The sequence below is a fragment of the Oncorhynchus kisutch genome, unplaced genomic scaffold (genome assembly GCF_002021735.2).
Source record: "Oncorhynchus kisutch isolate 150728-3 unplaced genomic scaffold, Okis_V2 scaffold3001, whole genome shotgun sequence".
In the NCBI taxonomy this organism is placed as follows: Eukaryota; Metazoa; Chordata; class Actinopteri; order Salmoniformes; family Salmonidae; genus Oncorhynchus; species Oncorhynchus kisutch.
In genome coordinates this window covers 71,720-98,718 of record NW_022264946.1, presented here as the reverse complement: position 1 = coordinate 98,718, position 26,999 = coordinate 71,720, and the positions used below count along the sequence as shown (strand labels likewise).

The window sequence follows — 26,999 nt, the reverse complement described above, 5'->3', positions numbered from 1 at the left end:
TAACTGGCCTACCCACAATACTCCATAATGTCAAAGTGGAATTACCTTTTTTCTAAATGTTTACAAATTAATAAAAAATGAAAAGCTGAAAAGCCTTAAGTGTCCCGCTCGTTGTCGTGGAAATGAGTCAACTAGTGTCCCGCTCGTTGTCGTGGAAATGAGTCAACTAGTGTCCCGCTCGTTGTCGTGGAAATGAGTCAATAAGTGTCCCGCTCGTTGTCGTGGAAATGAGTCAAGAAGTGTCCCGCTCGTTGTCGTGGAAATGAGTCAATAAGTGTCCCGCTCGTTGTCGTGGAAATGAGTCAATAAGTGTCCCGCTCGTTGTCGTGGAAATGAGTCAATAAGTGTCCCGCTCGTTGTCGTGGAAATGAGTCAATAAGTGTCCCGCTCGTTGTCGTGGAAATGAGTCAATAAGTGTCCCGCTCGTTGTCGTGGAAATGAGTCAATAAGTGTCCCGCTCGTTGTCGTGGAAATGAGTCAATAAGTGTCCCGCTCGTTGTCGTGGAAATGAGTCAACAAGTGTCCCGCTCGTTGTCGTGGAAATGAGTCAACTAGTGTCCCGCTCGTTGTCGTGGAAATGAGTCAACTAGTGTCCCGCTCGTTGTCGTTGAAATGAGTCAATAAGTGTCCCGCTCGTTGTCGTGGAAATGAGTCAATAAGTGTCCCGCTCGTTGTCGTGGAAATGAGTCAACTAGTGTCCCGCTCGTTGTCGTGGAAATTAGTCAATAAGTGTCCCGCTCGTTGTCGTGGTAATGAGTCAATAAGTGTCCTGCTCGTTGTCGTGGAAATGAGTCAATAAGTGTCCCGCTCGTTGTCATGGAAATCAGTCAACTAGTGTCCTGCTCGTTGTCGTGGAAATGAGTCAATAAGTGTCCCGCTCGTTGTCGTGGAAATGACCGGACCAAGGTGCAGCATGGTACATTTCTTTTATTGATAAACATCACCAACAGAACAAGGACACAACCATGAAGCTTACTTAGGCTATAATGCCTCTAACAAAGACAACTACCCACGACCGTGAAGCTTACTTAGGCTATAATGCCCCTAACAAAGACAACTACCTACAACCGTGAAGTTGCCTAAGTTTGATTCCCAATCAGAGACAACGATAGACAGCTGTCCCTGATTGAGAACCCAAAACATAGAAACAAAGAACATAGAGTCTCCAACCAACCAAACAGAGAATTAAAAGATCTCTACGGTCAGGGCGTGACAATAAGTATTCAACCCCTTTGTTATGGCAAGCCTAAATAAATTCAGGAGCAAAAATGTCCTTAACAAGTCACATAATAAGTCTGTTTGCAATAATAGTGTTTAACATGATGTTTGAATGACTGCCTCATCTCTGTACCCCACACATACAATGATCCGTCAGGTCCCTCAGTCGAGCAGTGAATTTCAAACATAGATTCAACCACAAAGACCAGGGATCTTTGCCTCGCTGAGAAAGACCCCTATAGGTAGATGCGTAAAAATACATAATACATTGAATTTCCCTTTTTTATTTATTTATACCTTTATTTAACTAGGCAGTTAAGAACAAATTCTTACTTTCAATGAAGGCTTAGGAACAGTGGGTTAACTGCCTTGTTCAGGGGAACAGTGGGTTAACTGCCTTGTTCAGGGGAACAGTGGGTTAACTGCCTTGTTCAGGGGAACAGTGGGTTAACTGCCTTGTTCAGGGGAACAGTGGGTTAACTGCCTTGTTCAGGGGAACAGTGGGTTAACTGCCTTGTTCAGGGGAACAGTGGGTTAACTGCCTTGTTCAGGGGAACAGTGGGTTAACTGCCTTGTTCAGGGGAACAGTGGGTTAACTGCCTTGTTCAGGGGAACAGTGGGTTAACTGCCTTGTTCAGGGGAACAGTGGGTTAACTGCCTTGTTCAGGGGAACAGTGGGTTAACTGCCTTGTTCAGGGGAACAGTGGGTTAACTGCCTTGTTCAGGGGAACAGTGGGTTAACTGCCTTGTTCAGGGGAACAGTGGGTTAACTGCCTTGTTCAGGGGAACAGTGGGTTAACTGCCTTGTTCAGGGGAACAGTGGGTTAACTGCCTTGTTCAGGGGAACAGTGGGTTAACTGCCTTGTTCAGGGGAACAGTGGGTTAACTGCCTTGTTCAGGGGAACAGTGGGTTAACTGCCTTGTTCAGGGGAACAGTGGGTTAACTGCCTTGTTCAGGGGAACAGTGGGTTAACTGCCTTGTTCAGGGGAACAGTGGGTTAACTGCCTTGTTCAGGGGAACAGTGGGTTAACTGCCTTACTCAGGGGAACAGTGGGTTAACTGCCTTGTTCAGGGGAACAGTGGGTTAACTGCCTTGTTCAGGGGAACAGTGGGTTAACTGCCTTGTTCAGGGAAACAGTGGGTTAACTGCCTTGTTCAGGGAAACAGTGGGTTAACTGCCTTGTTCAGGGGAACAGTGGGTTAACTGCCTTGTTCAGGGGAACAGTGGGTTAACTGCCTTGTTCAGGGGAACAGTGGGTTAACTGCCTTGTTCAGGGGAACAGTGGGTTAACTGCCTTGTTCAGGGGAACAGTGGGTTAACTGCCTTGTTCAGGGGAACAGTGGGTTAACTGCCTTGCTCAGGGGAACAGTGGGTTAACTGCCGTGTTCAGGGGAACAGTGGGTTAACTGCCTTGTTCAGGGGAACAGTGGGTTAACTGCCTTGTTCAGGGGAACAGTGGGTTAACTGCCTTGTTCAGGGGAACAGTGGGTTAACTGCTTTGCTCAGGGGAACAGTGGGTTAACTGCCGTGTTCAGGGGAACAGTGGGTTAACTGCCTTGTTCAGGGGAACAGTGGGTTAACTGCCTTGTTCAGGGGAACAGTGGGTTAACTGCCTTGTTCAGGGGAACAGTGGGTTAACTGCCTTGTTCAGGGGAACAGTGGGTTAACTGCCTTGTTCAGGGGAACAGTGGGTTAACTGCCTTGTTCAGGGAAACAGTGGGTTAACTGCCTTGTTCAGGGGAACAGTGGGTTAACTGCCTTGTTCAGGGGAACAGTGGGTTAACTGCCTTGTTCAGGGGAACAGTGGGTTAACTGCCTTGTTCAGGGAAACAGTGGGTTAACTGCCTTGTTCAGGGGAACAGTGGGTTAACTGCCTTGTTCAGGGGAACAGTGGGTTAACTGCCTTGTTCAGGGGCAGAATGACAGATTTCACCAACCTTTGAGCATGGTGAAGTTATTAATTCCACTGGATGGTGTATCAATACACCCAGTCACTACAAAGACACAGGCATCCTTCCTAACTTTGGATGGTGTATCAATACACCCAGTCACTACAAAGACACAGGCATCCTTCCTAACTCAGTAGCCAGAGAGGAAGGAAACCGCTCAGGGATTTCACCATGAGGCCAATGCTGACTTTAAAACAATTACTCCACAATACTAACCTAATTGGCAGAGTGAAAAGAAGAAGCCTGTATCGAATACAAATATTCCAGTTGCCGGAGAGGAAGGAATTTTTTCATTTTCATTTATTTATTTTTTATTGAACCTTTTACATTAAGAAGAAACAACATACTGATCAATATAATATAATATAATATAATATAATATACACACTGAGGAAGACAACATACTGATCAATATAATATAATATAATATACACACTGAGGAAGACAACATACTGATCAATATAATATAATATAATATACACACTGAGGAAGACAACATACTGATCAATATAATATAATATAATATACACACTGAGGAAGACAACATACTGATCAATATAATATAATATAATATACACACTGAGGAAGACAACATACTGATCAATACAATATAATATAATATACACACTGAGGAAGACAACATACTGATCAATATAATATAATATAATATACACACTGAGGAAGACAACATACTGATCAATATAATATAATATAATATACACACTGAGGAAGACAACATACTGATCAATACAATATAATATAATATACACACTGAGGAAGACAACATACTGATCAATATAATATAATATAATATACACACTGAGGAAGACAACATACTGATCAATACAATATAATATAATATACACACTGAGGAAGACAACATACTGATCAATATAATATAATATAATATACACACTGAGGAAGACAACATACTGATCAATATAATATAATATAATATACACACTGAGGAAGACAACATACTGATCAATATAATATAATATAATATACACACTGAGGAAGACAACATACTGATCAATATAATATAATATAATATACACACTGAGGAAGACAACATACTGATCAATACAATATAATATAATATACACACTGAGGAAGACAACATACTGATCAATACAATATAATATAATATACACACTGAGGAAGACAACATACTGATCAATACAATATAATATAATATACACACTGAGGAAGACAACATACTGATCAATATAATATAATATAATATACACACTGAGGAAGACAACATACTGATCAATATAATATAATATAATATACACACTGAGGAAGACAACATACTGATCAATATAATATAATATAATATACACACTGAGGAAGACAACATACTGATCAATATAATATAATATAATCTACACACTGAGGAAGACAACATACTGATCAATATAATATAATATAATATACACACTGAGGAAGACAACATACTGATCAATACAATATAATATAATCTACACACTGAGGAAGACAACATACTGATCAATATAATATAATATAATATACACACTGAGGAAGACAACATACTGATCAATATAATATAATATAATATACACACTGAGGAAGACAACATACTGATCAATATAATATAATATAATATACACACTGAGGAAGACAACATACTGATCAATATAATATAATATAATATACACACTGAGGAAGACAACATACTGATCAATATAATATAATATAATATACACACTGAGGAAGACAACATACTGATCAATATAATATAATATAATATAATATACACACTGAGGAAGACAACATACTGATCAATATAATATAATATAATATACACACTGAGGAAGACAACATACTGATCAATATAATATAATATAATATACACACTGAGGAAGACAACATACTGATCAATATAATATAATCTACACACTGAGGAAGACAACATACTGATCAATATAATATAATATACACACTGAGGAAGACAACATACTGATCAATACAATATAATATAATATACACACTGAGGAAGACAACATACTGATCAATATAATATAATATACACACTGAGGAAGACAACATACTGATCAATACAATATAATATAATATACACACTGAGGAAGACAACATACTGATCAATATAATATAATATAATATACACACTGAGGAAGACAACATACTGATCAATATAATATAATATAATATACACACTGAGGAAGACAACATACTGATCAATATAATATAATATAATATACACACTGAGGAAGACAACATACTGATCAATATAATATAATATAATATACACACTGAGGAAGACAACATACTGATCAATATAATATAATATAATATACACACTGAGGAAGACAACATACTGATCAATATAATATAATATAATATACACACTGAGGAAGACAACATACTGATCAATACAATATAATATAATATACACACTGAGGAAGACAACATACTGATCAATATAATATAATATAATATACACACTGAGGAAGACAACATACTGATCAATATAATATAATATAATATACACACTGAGGAAGACAACATACTGATCAATATAATATAATATAATATACACACTGAGGAAGACAACGTACTGATCAATATAATATAATATAATATACACACTGAGGAAGACAACATACTGATCAATATAATATAATATAATATACACACTGAGGAAGACAACATACTGATCAATATAATATAATATAATCTACACACTGAGGAAGACAACATACTGATCAATATAATATAATATAATATACACACTGAGGAAGACAACATACTGATCAATACAATATAATATAATATACACACTGAGGAAGACAACATACTGATCAATACAATATAATATAATATACACACTGAGGAAGACAACATACTGATCAATACAATATAATATAATCTACACACTGAGGAAGACAACATACTGATCAATATAATATAATATAATCTACACACTGAGGAAGACAACATACTGATCAATACAATATAATATAATATACACACTGAGGAAGACAACATACTGATCAATACAATATAATATAATATACACACTGAGGAAGACAACATACTGATCAATATAATATAATATAATATACACACTGAGGAAGACAACATACTGATCAATATAATATAATATAATATACACACTGAGGAAGACAACATACTGATCAATATAATATAATATAATATACACACTGAGGAAGACAACATACTGATCAATACAATATAATATAATATACACACTGAGGAAGACAACATACTGATCAATATAATATAATATAATATACACACTGAGGAAGACAACATACTGATCAATATAATATAATATAATATACACACTGAGGAAGACAACATACTGATCAATATAATATAATATAATATACACACTGAGGAAGACAACATACTGATCAATATAATATAATATAATATACACACTGAGGAAGACAACATACTGATCAATATAATATAATATAATATACACACTGAGGAAGACAACATACTGATCAATATAATATAATATAATCTACACACTGAGGAAGACAACATACTGATCAATATAATATAATATAATATACACACTGAGGAAGACAACATACTGATCAATATAATATAATATAATATACACACTGAGGAAGACAACATACTGATCAATATAATATAATATACACACTGAGGAAGACAACATACTGATCAATACAATATAATATAATATACACACTGAGGAAGACAACATACTGATCAATACAATATAATATAATATACACACTGAGGAAGACAACATACTGATCAATATAATATAATATAATATACACACTGAGGAAGACAACATACTGATCAATATAATATAATATAATATACACACTGAGGAAGACAACGTACTGATCAATATAATATAATATAATATACACACTGAGGAAGACAACATACTGATCAATATAATATAATATAATATACACACTGAGGAAGACAACATACTGATCAATATAATATAATATAATATACACACTGAGGAAGACAACATACTGATCAATATAATATAATATAATATACACACTGAGGAAGACAACATACTGATCAATATAATATAATATAATATACACACTGAGGAAGACAACATACTGATCAATATAATATAATATAATATACACACTGAGGAAGACAACGTACTGATCAATATAATATAATATAATATACACACTGAGGAAGACAACATACTGATCAATATAATATAATATAATATACACACTGAGGAAGACAACGTACTGATCAATATAATCTACACACTGAGGAAGACAACATACTGATCAATATAATATAATATAATATACACACTGAGGAAGACAACATACTGATCAATATAATATAATATAATATACACACTGAGGAAGACAACATACTGATCAATACAATCTACACACTGAGGAAGACAACATACTGATCAATATAATATAATATAATATACACACTGAGGAAGACAACATACTGATCAATACAATATAATATAATATACACACTGAGGAAGACAACATACTGATCAATATAATATAATATAATCTACACACTGAGGAAGACAACATACTGATCAATATAATATAATATAATATACACACTGAGGAAGACAACGTACTGATCAATATAATATAATATAATATACACACTGAGGAAGACAACATACTGATCAATATAATATAATATAATATACACACTGAGGAAGACAACATACTGATCAATATAATATAATATAATATACACACTGAGGAAGACAACATACTGATCAATATAATATAATATAATATACACACTGAGGAAGACAACATACTGATCAATATAATATAATATAATATACACACTGAGGAAGACAACATACTGATCAATATAATATAATATAATATACACACTGAGGAAGACAACATACTGATCAATACAATATAATATAATCTACACACTGAGGAAGACAACATACTGATCAATATAATATAATATAATATACACACTGAGGAAGACAACATACTGATCAATATAATATAATATAATATACACACTGAGGAAGACAACATACTGATCAATATAATATAATATAATATACACACTGAGGAAGACAACATACTGATCAATATAATATAATATACACACTGAGGAAGACAACATACTGATCAATACAATCTACACACTGAGGAAGACAACACAATGACTGTCTACCAAACATTACCAACATATTCTCAATCTAATCTACACACTGAGGAAGACAACGTACTGATCAATATAATATAATCTACACACTGAGGAAGACAACATACTGATCAATATAATATAATATAATATACACACTGAGGAAGACAACATACTGATCAATATAATATAATATAATATACACACTGAGGAAGACAACATACTGATCAATCTAATCTACACACTGAGGAAGACAACGTACTGATCAATATAATATAATATACACACTGAGGAAGACAACATACTGATCAATCTAATCTACACACTGAGGAAGACAACACAATGACTGTCTACCAAACATTACCAACATATTCTCAATCTAATCTACACACTGAGGAAGACAACGTACTGATCAATATAATATAATCTACACACTGAGGAAGACAACATACTGATCACAATGGAAATGTTTCTACTATAGTTTGATTGTAAATATACAGCCGTATCTCTCGTTCATTCATCTGTTCCAGTGCCCAGACGGTTCTGATGAGAAGAACTGTTTTGACTGCCATCCGGGTAACTTCCACTGTGACACCAACCTGTGTATCTTCGAGACGTGGCACTGTGATGGCCAGGAGGACTGTCTGGATGGTAGTGACGAGAGAGACTGTTTGGGAGCTGTGCCCAGGAAGGTACAGAAAAACATAATTTGATGAGTGCTTACATTTGTCCTACAGTTGAAGTCTGAAGTTTACATAGACTCAGGTTGGAGTCATTAAAACTCGTTTTTCAACCACTCCACAAATTTCTTGTTAATAAACTATAGTCTTGGCAAGTCGGTTAGGACATCTACTTTGTTCATGACACAAGTAATTTTTCCAACAATTGTTTACAGATTATTTCACTTATAATTCACTGTATCAGAATTCCAGTGGATCAGAAGTTTACATACACTAAGTTGACTGTGCCTTTAAACAGCTTGGAAAATTCTAGAAAATGATGTGATGGCTTCAGAAGCTTCTGATAGGCTAATTTACACCATTTGAGTCAATTGGAGGTGTACCTGTGGATGTATTTCAAGGCCTACCTTCAAACACAGTGCCTCTTTGTCGACATCATGGGAAAAACAAAAGAAATCAGCCAAGATCTCAGAAATAAATGCCTGAAGGTACCACATTCATCTGTACAAACAACAGTACGCAAGCATAAACACCATGGGACCACGCAGCCGTCATACCGCTCAGGAAGGAGACGTGTTCTGTCTCCTAGAGATGAACGTACATTGGTGAGAAAAGTGCAAATCAATCCCAGAACAACAGCAAATGACCCTGTGAAGATGCTGAAGGAAACAGGTACAAAAGTATCTATATCCACAATAAAACAAGTCCTATATTGACATAACCTGGAAGGTCGCTCAGCAAGGAAGAAGTCACTGCTCCAAAACCGCCATAAAAAAGCCAGACTACGGTTTGCAACTGCACATGGGGACAAAGATCGTACTTTTTGGAGAAATGTCCTCTGGTCTGATGAAAAATAGAACTGTTTGGCCAAAATGACCATCGTTATGTTTGGAGGAAAAAGGGGGAGGCTTGCAAGCCGAAGAACACCATCCTAACCGTGAAGCACGGGGCAGGCAGCATCATGCTGCAGGGGTGCTTTGCTGCAGGAGGGACTGGTGCACTTAGCAAAATAGATGGCTTCATGAGGATGGAAAATGATGTGGATATATTGAAGCAACATCTCAAGACATCAGTCAGGAAGTTAAAGCTTGGTCGCAAATGGGTCTTCCAAATGGACAGTGACCCCAAGCATACTTCCAAAAGTTGTGGCAAAATGGCTTAAGGACAACAAAGTCAAGGTATTGGAGTGGCCATCACAAAGCCCTGACCTCAATCCTATAGAAACATTTTGGGCAGAACTGAAAAAGCTTGTGAGAGCAAGGAGGCCTACAAACCTGACTCAGTTACACCAGCTCTGTCAGGAGGAATGGGCCAAAATTCACCCAACTTATTGTGGGAAGCTTGTGGAAGGTTTGACCTAAGTGAAACAATTTAAAGGCAATGCTACCAAATACTAATTGAGTGTATGTAAACTTCTGATCCACTGGGAATGTGATGAAAGAAATAAAAGCTGAAATAAATCACTCTCTACTATTATTCTGACATTTCACATTCTTAAAATAAAGTGGTGATCCTAACTGACCTAAAACAGGGAATTTTTTATAGGATTAAATGTCAGGAATTGTGAAAAACTGAGTTTGAATGTATTTGGCTAAGGTGTATGTAAACTTCAACTGTTTGTGTGTGTAATCAATCTACAGGTGTATGTAAACTTCAACTGTGTGTGTGTAATCAATCTACAGGTGAATGTAAACTTACGACTTCAAATGTGTATTATACACGGCCAGGGTCACCATATACCAACTCCCCCTGAGAAACCCTCAGAGAGTGGGGTCACGGCCAGGGTCACCATATCCCAACTCCCCCTGAGAAACCCTCAGAGAGTGGGGTCACGGCCAGGGTCACCATATCCCAACTCCCCCTGAGAAACCCTCAGAGAGTGGGGTCACGGCCAGGGTCACCATATCCCAACTCCCCCTGAGAAACCCTCAGAGAGTGGGGTCACGGCCAGGGTCACCATATCCCAACTCCCCCTGAGAAACCCTCAGAGAGTGGGGTCACGGCCAGGGTCACCATATCCCAACTCCCCCTGAGAAACCCTCAGAGAGTGGGGTCACGGCCAGGGTCACCATATCCCAACTCCCCCTGAGAAACCCTCAGAGAGTGGGGTCACGGCCAGGGTCACCATATCCCAACTCCCCCTGAGAAACCCTCAGAGAGTGGGGTCACGGCCAGGGTCACCATATCCCAACTCCCCCTGAGAAACCCTCAGAGAGTAGGGTCACGGCCAGGGTCACCATATACCAACTCCCCCTGAGAGTGGGGTCAAGGCCAGGGTCACCATATACCAACTCCCCCTGAGAGTGGGGTCAAGGCCAGGGTCCCAGGTCTAAATCAGTCCCTGATCATTAACACACCTGGTGTCCCAGGTATAACTCAGTCCCTGATCATTAACACACCTGGTGTCCCAGGTCTAAATCAGTCCCTGATCATTAACACACCTGGTGTCCCAGGTATAACTCAGTCCCTGATCATTAACACACCTGGTGTCCCAGGTCTAAATCAGTCCCTGATCATTAACACACCTGGTGTCCCAGGTATAACTCAGTCCCTGATCATTAACACACCTGGTGTCCCAGGTCTAAATCAGTCCCTGATCATTAACCCACCTGGTGTCCCAGGTATAAATCAGTCCCTGATCATTAACCCACCTGGTGTCCCAGGTCTAAATCAGTCCCTGATCATTAACCCACCTGGTGTCCCAGGTCTAAATCAGTCCCTGATCATTAACCCACCTGGTGTCCCAGGTATAAATCAGTCCCTGATCATTAACCCACCTGATGTCCCAGGTATAAATCAGTCCCTGATCATTAACCCACCTGGTGTCCCAGGTATAAATCAGTCCCTGATCATTAACACACCTGGTGTCCCAGGTCTAAATCAGTCCCTGATCATTAACACACCTGGTGTCCCAGGTCTAAATCAGTCCCTGATCATTAACACACCTGGTGTCCCAGGTATAAATCAGTCCCTGATCATTAACCCACCTGAGGTCCCAGGTATAAATCAGTCCCTGATCATTAACCCACCTGGTGTCCCAGCTATAAATCAGTCCCTGATCATTAACACACCTGGTGTCCCAGGTGTAAATCAGTCCCTGATCATTAACACACCTGGTGTCCCAGGTCTAAATCAGTCCCTGAATCATTAACACACCTGGTGTCCCAGGTCTAAATCAGTCCCTGATCATTAACACACCTGGTGTCCCAGGTATCACTCAGTCCCTGATCATTAACCCACCTGGTGTCCCAGGTCTAAATCAGTCCCTGATCATTAACACACCTGGTGTCCCAGGTCTAAATCAGTCCCTGATCATTAACACACCTGGTGTCCCAGGTCTAAATCAGTCCCTGATCATTAACACAACCTGGTGTCCCAGGTCTAAATCAGTCCCTGATCATTAACACACCTGGTGTCCCAGGTCTAAATCAGTCCCTGATCATTAACACACCTGGTGTCCCAGGTCTAAATCAGTCCCTGATCATTAACACACCTGGTGGCCCAGGTCTAAATCAGTCCCTGATCATTAACACACCTGGTGGCCCAGGTCTAAATCAGTCCTTTATCAGAAGAGAGAATGGAAAAAAAGCCGTGGAACTGATTTGAATCTGATTTAATGTATTGTATTACTAGTAGTAGTGTGTTTATAATGTGTTGTATTACTAGTAGTAGTGTGTTTATAATGTGTTGTATTACTAGTAGTAGTATGTTTATAATGTATTGTACTACTAGTAGTAGTGTGTTTATAATGTGTTGTATTACTAGTAGTAGTGTGTTTATAATGTATTGTATTACTAGTAGTAGTATGTTTATAGTGTGTTTATAATGTGTTGTATTACTAGTAGTAGTATGTTTATAATGTGTTTATAATGTATTGTATTACTAGTAGTAGTGTGTTTATAATGTATTGTATTACTAGTAGTAGTATGTTTATAATGTGTTTATAATGTATTGTATTACTAGTAGTAGTGTGTTTATAGTGTGTTTATAATGTATTGTATTACTAGTAGTAGTGTGTTTATAATGTGTTTATAATGTATTGTATTACTAGTAGTAGTATGTTTATAATGTGTTGTATTACTAGTAGTAGTGTGTTTATAATGTGTTTATAATGTATTGTATTACTAGTAGTAGTGTGTTTATAATGTGTTTATAATGTATTGTATTACTAGTAGTAGTATGTTTATAATGTGTTGTATTACTAGTAGTAGTGTGTTTATAATGTGTTTATAATGTATTGTATTACTAGTAGTAGTATGTTTATAATGTGTTGTATTACTAGTAGTAGTGTGTTTATAATGTGTTTATAATGTATTGTATTACTAGTAGTAGTATGTTTATAATGTGTTGTATTACTACTAGTAGTGTGTTTATAATGTGTTTTATAATGTATTGTATTACTAGTAGTAGTATGTTTATAATGTGTTGTATTACTAGTAGTAGTATGTTTATAATGTGTTGTATTACTAGTAGTAGTATGTTTATAATGTGTTGTATTACTAGTAGTAGTATGTTTATAATGTGTTGTATTACTAGTAGTAGTAGTGTGTTTATAATGTGTTTTATAATGTATTGTATTACTAGTAGTAGTGTGTTTATAATGTGTTGTATTACTAGTAGTAGTGTGTTTATAATGTGTTTTATAATGTATTGTATTACTAGTAGTAGTGTGTTTATAATGTGTTGTATTACTAGTAGTAGTAGTATGTTTATAATGTATTGTATTACTAGTAGTAGTGGTTTATAATGTGTTTTATAATGTATTGTATTACTAGTAGTAGTGTGTTTATAATGTGTTTTATAATGTATTGTATTACTAGTAGTAGTGTGTTTATAATGTGTTTTATAATGTATTGTATTACTAGTAGTAGTGTGTTTATAATGTATTGTATTACTAGTAGTAGTAGTATGTTTATAATGTGTTTATAATGTATTGTATTACTAGTAGTAGTGTGTTTATAATGTGTTTTATAATGTATTGTATTACTAGTAGTAGTGTGTTTATAATGTGTTGTATTACTAGTAGTAGTGTGTTTATAATGTATTGTATTACTAGTAGTAGTGTGTTTATAATGTGTTTTATAATGTGTTGTATTACTAGTAGTAGTGTGTTTATAATGTGTTTATAATGTGTTGTATTACTAGTAGTAGTGTGTTTATAATGTGTTGTATTACTAGTAGTAGTAGGTTGTTTATAATGTATTGTATTACTAGTAGTAGTGTGTTTATAATGTGTTTATAATGTGTTGTATTACTAGTAGTAGTGTGTTTATAATGTATTGTATTACTAGTAGTAGTGTGTTTATAATGTGTTTATAATGTGTTGTATTACTAGTAGTAGTGTGTTTATAATGTGTTGTATTACTAGTAGTAGTGTGTTTATAATGTGTTGTATTACTAGTAGTAGTGTGTTTATAATGTATTGTATTACTAGTAGTAGTGTGTTTATAATGTGTTGTATTACTAGTAGTAGTGTGTTTATAATGTATTGTATTACTAGTAGTAGTGTGTTTATAATGTATTGTATTACTAGTAGTAGTGTGTTTATAATGTGTTTATAATGTGTTGTATTACTAGTAGTAGTGTGTTTATAATGTATTGTATTACTAGTAGTAGTGTGTTTATAATGTGTTTATAATGTGTTGTATTACTAGTAGTAGTGTGTTTATAATGTGTTGTATTACTAGTAGTAGGTTGTTTATAATGTATTGTATTACTAGTAGTAGTGTGTTTATAATGTGTTTATAATGTGTTGTATTACTAGTAGTAGTGTGTTTATAATGTATTGTATTACTAGTAGTAGTATGTTTATAATGTGTTGTATTACTAGTAGTAGTGTGTTTATAATGTGTTTTATAATGTATTGTATTACTAGTAGTAGTGTGTTTATAATGTGTTTTATAATGTATTGTATTACTAGTAGTAGTGTGTTTATAATGTGTTTTATAATGTGTTGTATTACTAGTAGTAGTGTGTTTATAATGTGTTTATAATGTGTTGTATTACTAGTAGTAGTATGTTTATAATGTGTTGTATTACTAGTAGTAGTAGGTTGTTTATAATGTATTGTATTACTAGTAGTAGTATGTTTATAATGTGTTGTATTACTAGTAGTAGTGTGTTTATAATGTGTTTTATAATGTATTGTATTACTAGTAGTAGTGTGTTTATAATGTGTTTTATAATGTATTGTATTACTAGTAGTAGTGTGTTTATAATGTGTTTTATAATGTATTGTATTACTAGTAGTAGTGTGTTTATAATGTATTGTATTACTAGTAGTAGTATGTTTATAATGTGTTGTATTACTAGTAGTAGTATGTTTATAATGTGTTTATAATGTATTGTATTACTAGTAGTAGTATGTTTATAATGTGTTGTATTACTAGTAGTAGTATGTTTATAATGTGTTGTATTACTAGTAGTAGTATGTTTATAATGTGTTTATAATGTATTGTATTACTAGTAGTAGTATGTTTATAATGTATTGTATTACTAGTAGTAGTGTGTTTATAATGTGTTTTATAATGTGTTGTATTACTAGTAGTAGTAGGTTGTTTATAATGTATTGTATTACTAGTAGTAGTGTGTTTATAATGTATTGTATTACTAGTAGTAGTGTGTTTATAATGTATTGTATTACTAGAAGTAGTATGTTTATAATGTGTTGTATTACTAGTAGTAGTATGTTTATAATGTATTGTATTACTAGTAGTAGTATGTTTATAATGTGTTTATAATGTGTTGTATTACTAGTAGTAGTGTGTTTATAATGTATTGTATTACTAGTAGTAGTATGTTTATAATGTGTTTATAATGTATTGTATTACTAGTAGTAGTATGTTTATAATGTATTGTATTACTAGTAGTAGTGTGTTTATAATGTATTGTATTACTAGTAGTAGTATGTTTATAATGTGTTTATAATGTATTGTATTACTAGTAGTAGTATGTTTATAATGTGTTGTATTACTAGTAGTAGTGTGTTTATAATGTGTTTTATAATGTATTGTATTACTAGTAGTAGTAGTGTGTTTATAATGTGTTTTTATAATGTATTGTATTACTAGTAGTAGTGTGTTTATAATGTGTTGTATTACTAGTAGTAGTGTGTTTATAATGTATTGTATTACTAGTAGTAGTGTGTTTATAATGTGTTTATAATGTATTGTATTACTAGTAGTAGTATGTTTATAATGTGTTGTATTACTAGTAGTAGTGTGTTTATAATGTATTGTATTACTAGTAGTAGTGTGTTCATAATGTGTTGTATTACTAGTAGTAGTGTGTTTATAATGTGTTGTATTACTAGTAGTAGTGTGTTTATAATGTGTTGTATTACTAGTAGTAGTATGTTTATAATGTATTGTATTACTAGTAGTAGTATGTTTTATAATGTGTTGTATTACTAGTAGTAGTATGTTTATAATGTGTTGTATTACTAGTAGTAGTATGTTTATAATGTGTTGTATTACTAGTAGTAGTGTGTTTATAATGTGTTTTATAATGTCTTGTATTACTAGTAGTAGTATGTTTATAATGTATTGTATTACTAGTAGTAGTATGTTTATAATGTGTTTATAATGTGTTGTATTACTAGTAGTAGTGTGTTTATAATGTATTGTATTACTAGTAGTAGTGTGTTTATAATGTGTTTATAATGTATTGTATTACTAGTAGTAGTGTGTTTATAATGTATTGTATTACTAGTAGTAGTATGTTTATAATGTATTGTATTACTAGTAGTAGTGTGTTTATAATGTGTTTATAATGTATTGTATTACTAGTAGTAGTATGTTTATAATGTGTTGTATTACTAGTAGTAGTATGTTTATAATGTGTTGTATTACTAGTAGTAGTATGTTTATAATGTATTGTATTACTAGAAGTAGTATGTTTATAATGTGTTGTATTACTAGTAGTAGTGTGTTTATAATGTGTTGTATTACTAGTAGTAGTATGTTTATAATGTATTGTATTACTAGTAGTAGTTATGTTTATAATGTATTGTATTACTAGTAGTAGTATGTTTATAATGTGTTTATAATGTGTTGTATTACTAGTAGTAGTGTGTTTATAATGTATTGTATTACTAGTAGTAGTATGTTTATAATGTGTTTTATAATGTATTGTATTACTAGTAGTAGTATGTTTATAATGTATTGTACTACTAGTAGTAGTATGTTTATAATGTGTTGTATTACTAGTAGTAGTATGTTTATAATGTATTGTATACTAGTAGTAGTATGTTTATAATGTGTTTTATAATGTATTGTATTACTAGTAGTAGTATGTTTATAATGTATTGTACTACTAGTAGTAGTATGTTTATAATGTGTTGTATTACTAGTAGTAGTGTGTTGATAATGTATTGTATTACTAGTAGTAGTGTGTTTATAATGTATTGTATTACTAGTAGTAGTATGTTTATAATGTGTTTTATAATGTATTGTATTACTAGTAGTAGTATGTTTATAATGTATTGTACTACTAGTAGTAGTATGTTTATAATGTGTTGTATTACTAGTAGTAGTGTGTTTATAATGTGTTTATAATGTATTGTATTACTAGTAGTAGTGTGTTTATAATGTGTTGTATTACTAGTAGTAGTATGTTTATAATGTATTGTATTACTAGTAGTAGTGTGTTTATAATGTGTTTTATAATGTATTGTATTACTAGTAGTAGTATGTTTATAATGTGTTGTATTACTAGTAGTAGTGTGTTTATAATGTGTAGTATTACTAGTAGTAGTGTGTTTATAATGTATTGTATTACTAGTAGTAGTGTGTTTATAATGTATTGTATTACTAGTAGTAGTGTGTTTATAATGTATTGTATTACTAGTAGTAGTATGTTTATAATGTGTTTATAATGTATTGTATTACTAGTAGTAGTATGTTTATAATGTGTTGTATTACTAGTAGTATTATGTTATAATGTGTTTATAATGTATTGTATTACTAGTAGTAGTAGTATGTTTATAATGTGTTGTATTACTAGTAGTAGTGTGTTTATAATGTATTGTATTACCAGTAGTAGTGTGTTTATAATGTATTGTATTACTAGTAGTAGTGTGTTTATAATGTGTTTTATAATGTGTTTGTATTACTAGTAGTAGTATGTTTATAATGTGTTTTATATGTATTGTATTACTAGTAGTAGTATGTGTATAATGTGTTGTATTACTAGTAGTAGTGTGTTTATAATGTATTGTATTACTAGTAGTAGTGTGTTTATAATGTATTGTATTACTAGTAGTAGTATGTTTATAATGTGTTGTATTACTAGTAGTAGTATGTTTATAATGTGTTGTATTACTAGTAGTAGTATGTTTATAATGTATTGTATTACTAGTAGTAGTGTGTTTATAATGTATTGTATTACTAGTAGTAGTGTGTTTATAATGTGTTGTAATACTAGTAGTAGTATGTTTATAATGTGTTTTATAATGTATTGTATTACTAGTAGTAGTATGTTTATAATGTATTGTATTACTAGTAGTAGTATGCTTATAATGTGTTTTATAATGTATGTATTACTAGTAGTAGTATGTTTATAATGTATTGTATTACTAGTAAGTAGTGTGTTTATAATGTGTTGTATTACTAGTAGTAGTATGTTTATAATGTGTTTATAATGTATTGTATTACTAGTAGTAGTGTGTTTATAATGTATTGTATTACTAGTAGTAGTGTGTTTATAATGTGTTTATAATGTATTGTATTACTAGTATTAGTGTGTTATAATGTGTTGTATTACTAGTAGTAGTAATGTTTATAATGTATGTAATTACTAGTAGTAGTATGCTTATAATGTGTTTTTATAATGTAATTGTATTAACTAGTAGTAGTAGTGTTTATAATGTGTTTATAATGTGTTGTATTACTAGTAGTAGTGTGTTTATAATGTATTGTATTACTAGTAGTAGTGTGTTTATAATGTGTTTATAAATGTATTGTATTGACTAGTAGTAGTGTGTTTATAATGTATTGTATTACTAGTAGTAGTGTGTTTTATAATGTATTGTATTACTAGTAGTAGTATGCTTATAATGTGTTGTATTACTAAGTAGTAGTGTGTTTATAATGTAATTGTATTACTAGTAGTATATGTTTATAATGTGTTGTATTACTAGTAGTAGTGTGTTTATAATGGTGTTTATAATGTATTGTATTACTAGTAGTAGTGTGTTTATAATGTGTTTTAATATGTGTTGTATTACTAGTAGTAGTGTGTTTATAATGTGTTTTATAATGTGTTGTAGTACTAGTAGTAGTGTGGTTTATAATGTGTTTTATAATGTGTTGTATTACTAGTAGTAGTGTGTTTATAATGTGTTGTATTACGCTAAGTAGTAGTGTGTTTATAATGTGGTTTATAATGTTGTTGTATTACTAGTTAGTAGTATGTTTATAATGTGTTGTATTACTAGTAGTAGTGTGTTTATAATGTGTTGTAGTACTAGTAGTAGTGTGTTTATAATGTGTTTATAATGGTGTTGTATTACTAGTAGTAGTGTGTTTTATAATGTATTGTATTACTAGTAGTAGTGTGTTTATAATGTGTTGTAATACTAGTAGTAGTGTGTTTATAATGTGTTTTATAATGTATTGTATTACTAGTAGTAGTATGTTTATAATGTGTTGTATTACTAGTAGTAGTATGTTTATAATGTATTGTATTACTAGTAGTAGTATGCTTATAATGTGTTGTATTACCAGTAGTAGTGTGTTTATAATGTGTTTATATGTATTGTATTACTAGTAGTAGTAGTGTGTTTATAATGTGTTTATAATGTATTGTATTACTAGTAGTAGTGTGTTTATAATGTGTTGTATTACTAGTAGTAGTGTGTTTATAATGTATTGTATTACTAGTAGTAGTGTGTTTATAATGTATTGTATTACTAGTAGTAGTGTGTTTATAATGTGTTTATAATGTATTGTATTACTAGTAGTAGTGTGTTTATAATGTATTGTATTACTAGTAGTAGTGTGTTTATAATGTGTTGTAATACTAGTAGTAGTGTGTTTATAATGTGTTTTATAATGTATTGTATTACTGTAGTAGTATGTTTATAATGTGTTGTATTACTAGTAGTAGTATGTTTATAATGTGTTGTATTACTAGTAGTAGTATGTTTATAATGTGTTTATAATGTATTGTATTACTAGTAGTAGTATGTTTATATGTATTGTATTACTAGTAGTAGTGTGTTTATAATGTATTGTATTACTAGTAGTAGTATGTTTATAATGTATTGTATTACTAGTAGTAGTAGTGTGTTTATAATGTGTTTATAATGTATTGTATTACTAGTAGTAGTATGTTTATAATGTATTGTATTACTAGTAGTAGTATGTTTATAATGTATTGTATTACTAGTAGTAGTAGTGTGTTTATTAATGTGTTTATAATGTGTTGTATTACTAGTAGTAGTATGTTTATAATGTGTTGTATTACTAGTAGTAGTATGTTTATAATGTGTTGTATTACTAGTAGTAGTGTGTTTATAATGTGTTTATAATGTATTGTATTACTAGTAGTAGTGTGTTTATAATGTGTTGTATTACTAGTAGTAGTAGTATGTTTATAATGTATTGTATTACTAGTAGTAGTGTGTTTATAATGTGTTGTATTACTAGTAGTAGTAGTATGTTTATAATGTGTTTATAATGTATTGTATTACTAGTAGTAGTATGTTTATAATGTATTGTATTACTAGTAGTAGTATGTTTATAATGTGTTGTATTACTAGTAGTAGTATGTTTATAATGTGTTGTATAATGTGTTGTATTACTAGTAGTAGTGTGTTTATAATGTGTTTATAATGTATTGTATTACTAGTAGTAGTGTGTTTATAATGTATTGTATTACTAGTAGTAGTATGTTTATAATGTATTGTATCACTAGTAGTAGTGTGTTTATAATGTGTTTGTATTACTAGTAGTAGTGTGTTTATAATGTATTGTATTACCAGTAGTAGTGTGTTTATAATGTGTTGTATTACTAGTAGTAGTGTGTTTATAAATGTGTTGTATTACTAGTAGTAGTGTGTTTATAATGTGTTTTATAATGTATTGTATTACTAGTAGTAGTGTGTTTATAATGTATTGTATTACTAGTAGTAGTGTGTTTATAATGTGTTGTATTACTAGTAGTAGTGTGTTTATAATGTGTTTTATAATGTGTTGTATTACTAGTAGTAGTGTGTTTATAATGTGTTTTATAATGTATTGTATTACTAGTAGTAGTGTGTTTATAATGTGTTTTATAATGTGTTGTATTACTAGTAGTAGTGTGTTTATAATGTGTTGTATTACTAGTAGTAGTGTGTTTATAATGTGTTGTATTACTAGTAGTAGTATGTTTATAATGTGTTTTATAATGTGTTGTATTACTAGTAGTAATGTGTTTATAATGTGTTGTATTACTAGTAGTAGTGTGTTTATAATGTGTTGTATTACTAGTAGTAGTGTGTTTATAATGTATGTATTACTAGTAGTAGTGTGTTTATAATGTGTTTTATAATGTGTTGTATTACTAGTAGTAGTGTGTTTATAATGTGTTGTATTACTAGTAGTAGTGTGTTTATAATGTGTTTTATTACTAGTAGTAGTGTTTTATAAGGTATTGTACTTACTACTAGTAGATGTGTTTATAATGTGTTTATAATGTGTTGTATTACTAGTAGTAGTGTGTTTATAATGTGTTTATAATGTATTGTATTACTAGTAGTAGTGTGTTTATAATGTATTGTATTACTAGTAGTAGTATGTTTATAATGTATTGTATTACTAGTAGTAGTATGTTTATAATGTATTGTATTACTAGTAGTAGTATGTTTATAATGTGTGTGTATTACTAGTAGTAGTGTGTTTATAATGTGTTTATAATGTATTGTATTACTAGTAGTAGTATGTTTATAATGTATTGTATTACTAGTAGTAGTATGTTTATAAGTTGGTGTTATAATGTGTTGTATTACTAGTAGTAGTATGTTTATAATGTATTGTATTACTAGTAGTAGTATGTTTATAATGTGTTGTATTACTAGTAGTACTAGTTATTTCTGTCTGTATTGTTTTCAAGGTGATCACTGCTGCCCTGATTGGTTCTCTGGTGTGTGGCCTCCTCCTTGTCATCGCTCTGGGGCTGTGCCTTCAAACTCTACTCCCTCCGGACAAGAGAGTACAGGTAGGAGGATTTCATCTATCTCTGGGTCTCTCTCTCTCTCTCTCTCTCTCTCTCTCTCTCCTCTCTCTCTCTCTCTCTCTCTCTCTCTCTTTCTGTCTCTGTCCCTCCTCCCTTTTATTGATTTAGAGTTTATTAGCTCCCCCTTATTCATCACTGAGAGAGAGAGAGAGAGAGAGAGAGAGAGAGCGAGAGAGAGAGAGGAGAGAGAGAGGAGAGAGAGAGGAGAGAGAGAGGAGAGAGAGAGGAGAGAGAGAGGAGAGAGAGAGAGGAGAGAGAGAGGAGAGAGAGAGACACAGAGAGAGAGAGAGACAGAGAGAGAGAGAGACAGAGAGAGAGAGAGAGAGAGTGACAGAGAGAGAGAGAGAGAGACAGAGAGAGAGAGAGAGACAGAGAGAGAAAGAGAAAGAGAAAGAGAGAGAGGGGACAAACAGCTTTAATCTGACCCCTGCTATGAATCTAGCCCATTACTGCTGGGTGGTTAGCCGCTACGCTCAGCTCCCATTTCCCGCGGGTGGGCTGTTAGTATGGTGGCACAGTTAGCGGTATGCTACTCTGCTGGTGCTATGCTGGTGCCCTACTAATCCAGACACCATCCCTTCAACTCCTCTCAGCTCTGTGTGTGTAAACTGATCAGGCTTGGCCTGGTCCCGCAGTGTGGAACTGTAGAGAGGAGAGAGATGATAGAGAGATGGTAGAGAGAGAGGGGGGGAGAGATGGGGAGAGAGAGAGAGAGAGAGAGAGAGAGAGAGAGAGGGAGAGAGAGAGATAGAAAGAGAGAGAGAGAGACAGAAAGAGAGAGAGAGAGAGAGAGAGAGATGGGGAGACAGAAATAGAGAGAGAGAGAGAGAGAGAGGGAGGGAGGGAGGGAGGGAGAGAGAGATGTGGTGGAAGTGGTGTATAATTAGAGAGAGAGAGAGAGATATATAGAGAGAGAGAGAGACAGAGACAGAGAGAGAGAGAGAGAGAGATGTGGTGGAAGTGGTGTATAATTAGAAGTAGGAATTAGTAGCTGGTTAATTGTATCTGCCTGGCTCTGCACAGTCTGACCTGTCATGACTCACTATATTGATCTACTGATGTGTGAGATACAGAGAGAGAGAGAGAGTTTGCGAGGAGAACAAATACAAATTCCATCTAGACACCGTTAGAAAACGATACGTACCTCGTTCTAAACATCAGTGCCACCGGTAACTTCCACAAAGCTGTGAATTAGGATCTGGCTAAAAAATACTTGAATCAGTCACAGTGTCACAGTGCTTTTGCCCTGCAGCAGAGTACTTTAGGATCTCGGTGTAACAGGGGCCTTGCCGTGCGGCCCCTACCAACACTCCTATGTATTCGTAATGGCCCTTCACGTGAGTTGGGTTTGTTCCTTCGTTCACGTTGTCACTCCCTTATTGTCCGGTCTAGTAGGAGGTCTTGGATAGATATACTCCTATCTAAATATTATTAAGTGTTATGGATTCCTCCTATATTTCCTTACCTTCAAGTTATCTTTACCTCTGTATATATCAATACCTAATAACAACTCTTAGTAGTTATTATGCTCGTCAGCTAGTAGTCACTCGGAAACTAGTATTGGTATATGTTTTGACTCTCCTAAAAATATATTATTGTCCACACAATGAAATATTCTTTAGTGCAATCACTTTAACCTATAACCAGGGTCACTTTCTGTTCAGTGAGAGTGTCAAAGGCGTTTGCTCTCCAGATCGTTAATCTGGCCTAGTTGTCAAAAGTTTCAAGCTTTTATTAAGTCACTCTGTTTTTTGTCTTCTACACATCATTACAATTCAATGGTTCTACAGTTTCCTAATAGATCAATAATGCTCAATCAATCCTTAATGCTTTAAGCTATGCCAGATAATATTGCGAAACTTTAAATGCGTTAACACTTCTAACGATATTGACTAAATAGCAAAAATAGTTCAATTACCTTAAATGCTCAGCCCCTTGGTCACTTTCCTGTAATCGGTATTCTGACGCTAGAATCAGACATCCAGTATCTCTATACACTTACAACTCTGTGTATGGACTCAATATATTGTAACTGGTATTTTGCTGTTTCCTTGTATTGCCAATCACATCTGTACCTGATGTCTCACTGAGTGACTGTCACTTCGTCTGTATTCAAGAGGTGTTTAGACCCCTGTGTTCGTAGACTCAGTCTCGGGGTCACCAAAGTTCAACCAAGTATATTCAGATAGTGATCCAATAAGTACAACCCATATTTATGCAATGTATTTTCCCTTGTGTCCTTTAACCATTTGTACATTGTTAAAATACTGTATATATATATAATATGACATTTATAATGTCTTTATTGTTTTGGAACTTATATGAGTGTAATGTTACTGTTAACTTTTAGTGTTTATTTCACTTTTGTATATTATCTACTTTACTTGGCAATGTTAACACATGTTTCCCATGCCAATAAAGCCCTTGAATTGAATTGAGACAGAGAGAGAGAGACAGAGAGAGAGAGAGAGAGAGAGAGAGAGAATGGGAGTGAAGGAGGTAGAGAGAGAGAGAGAGAGAGAGGGAGAGAGAGAGAGAGAGAGAGAGAGAGAGAGAGAGAGAGAGAGAGAGAATGGGAGTGAAGGAGGGAGAGAGAGAGAGAGAGGGAGAGAGAATGGGAGTGAAGGAGGGAGAGAGAGAGAGAGAGAGGGAGAGAGAATGGGAGTGAAGGAGGGAGAAAGATGGAGAGAGAGAGAGAGAGAGAATGGGAGTGAAGGGGGGAGAGAGAGAGAGAGAGAGAGAGAGAGAGAGAGAGAGAATGGGAGAGAATGGGAGTGAAGGATGGAGAGAGAGAGAGAGAGAGAGAGAGAGAGAGAGAGAGAGAGAGAGAGAATGGGAGTGAAGGAGAGAGAGAGAGAGAGAGAGAGAGAGAGAGAGAGAGAGAGAGAGACAGAGGGAGAGAGAGAGAGAGAGGATGTTTTGTGGTTCTGTAATGATTTCCTATAACTGTGTTTTCCAGGGTCCAGTCCCTCAGAGGTTACAGTTGTAGGATGTGTCCCAAATGACAACCTATTCACTATTTAGTGCACTACTTTTGACCAGGGCCCATAGGCACTATTTAGGGAATAGGGTGCCATTTGGGATGCTGACGTATAAAGGTCAGAGGTCAAAAGGCTGTGCACCCGTTAACTTCCCCTGGGGTTTATTACTAATCTGTTGACAGAGAGGGAAGAGGAAGTGAGACATCCCACTATTCTTCTGGTTCATATACAGTCAGTGAACTAAGCAGACCAGACCCAGCTGCTAATTAATTGGTGTCTATGGGAGAGCCCCTTAAGCAGACCAGACCCAGCTGCTAATTCATTGGTGTCTATGGGAGAGCCCCTTAAGCAGACCGGAACAGATCTTTTTTATTCATTTTTTAAACAGCCTGAGTGGGACATCTTCATTCATCCACCATCTTTGATATTGATTGACTGTCACCCCTTTAGTGAAGGATGTGAAAGATGCTATAGAATACCAAATCAAATGTATTTTCAAAGCCCTTCTTACATCAGCTGATATCTCAAAGTGCTGTACAGAAACCCAGCCTAAAACCCCAAACAGCAAGCAATGCAGGTGTAGAAGCACGGTGGCTAGGAAAAACTCCCTAGAAAGGCCAAAACCTAGGAAGAAACCTAGAGAGGAACCAGGCTATGTGGGGTGGCCAGTCCTCTTCTGGCTGTGCCGGGTGGAGATTATAACAGAACATGACCAAGATGTTCAAATGTTCATAAATGACCAGCATGGTCTATAATAAGAAGGCAGAACAGTTGAAACTGGAGCAGCAGCACGGTCAGGTGGACTGGGGACAGCAAGGAGTCATCATGACAGGTCGTCCTGAGGCATGGTCCTAGGGCTCAGGTCCTCCGAGAGAGAGAAAGAAAGAGAGAAAGAGAGAATTAGAGAGAGCATACTTAAATTCACACAGGACACCGGATAAGACAGGAGAAGTACTCCAGATATAACAAACTGACCCCAGCCCCCCGACACATAAACTACTGCAGCATAAATACTGGAGGCTGAGACAGCAGGAGGGGTCAGGAGACACTCATCTCATTCTCTCTCTCTCTCTCTCTCTCTCTCTCTCTCTCTCTCTCTCTCTCTCTCTCTCTCTCTCTCTCTCTCTAGAGCATTTGAGACCCAGATGACCCGTCTGGAGGCGGAGTTTGTTCAGAGAGAGGCTCCGCCCTCCTATGGTCAGCTGATCGCCCAGGGCCTCATCCCTCCGGTGGAGGACTTCCCTGTGTACAACCCCACTCAGGTAACGTCTGGTTTCACTGCTACAGTCTCCATATTATAGATACATTATCATTACAACCCCACTCAGGTAATGTCTGGTTTCACTGCTACAGTCTCCGTAGTATAGATACATTATCATTACAACCCCACTCAGGTAATGTCTCTTTTCACTGCTACAGTCTCCATATTATAGATACATTATCATTACAACCCCACTCAGGTAACGTCTGGTTTCACTGCTACAGTCTGAAAAGTTTACACCACAGACTGTAGTGGATATCCCTGTTGTAAAGTTTACACCACAGACTGTAGTGGATATCCCTGTTGTAAAGTTGACATCACAGACTGTAGCTCTCGTAGCAGCTGGGTTCTGCCTGTCTGCCTGTGTTCTGATGGTGTGAATATCTAATACTGTAGCTACTCTCTTGGTTAAGATCTATTTCTGACGGGAGAGATCTGAGTGTTACCATGACAACGGGTTAACAAATGATTGACAGCTTTGATGGTCTTGCTGACGAGTTCTCCCT

The 26,999-nt window shown here is 34.3% G+C and overlaps 1 protein-coding gene across 1 annotated transcript in view; it reads left to right on the top strand.

Moving 5' to 3' along the window:
- LOC109886761 (low-density lipoprotein receptor-related protein 3-like) overlaps positions 1–26,999 on the top strand; it is a 65,911-nt gene that overhangs the window by 31,962 nt on the left and 6,950 nt on the right. Inside the window, 4 exon segments of the mRNA XM_031820086.1 lie at positions 8,884–9,045; positions 22,129–22,188; positions 22,190–22,233; positions 26,362–26,494. Coding sequence (XP_031675946.1) covers positions 8,884–9,045; positions 22,129–22,188; positions 22,190–22,233; positions 26,362–26,494 — 399 coding nt within the window.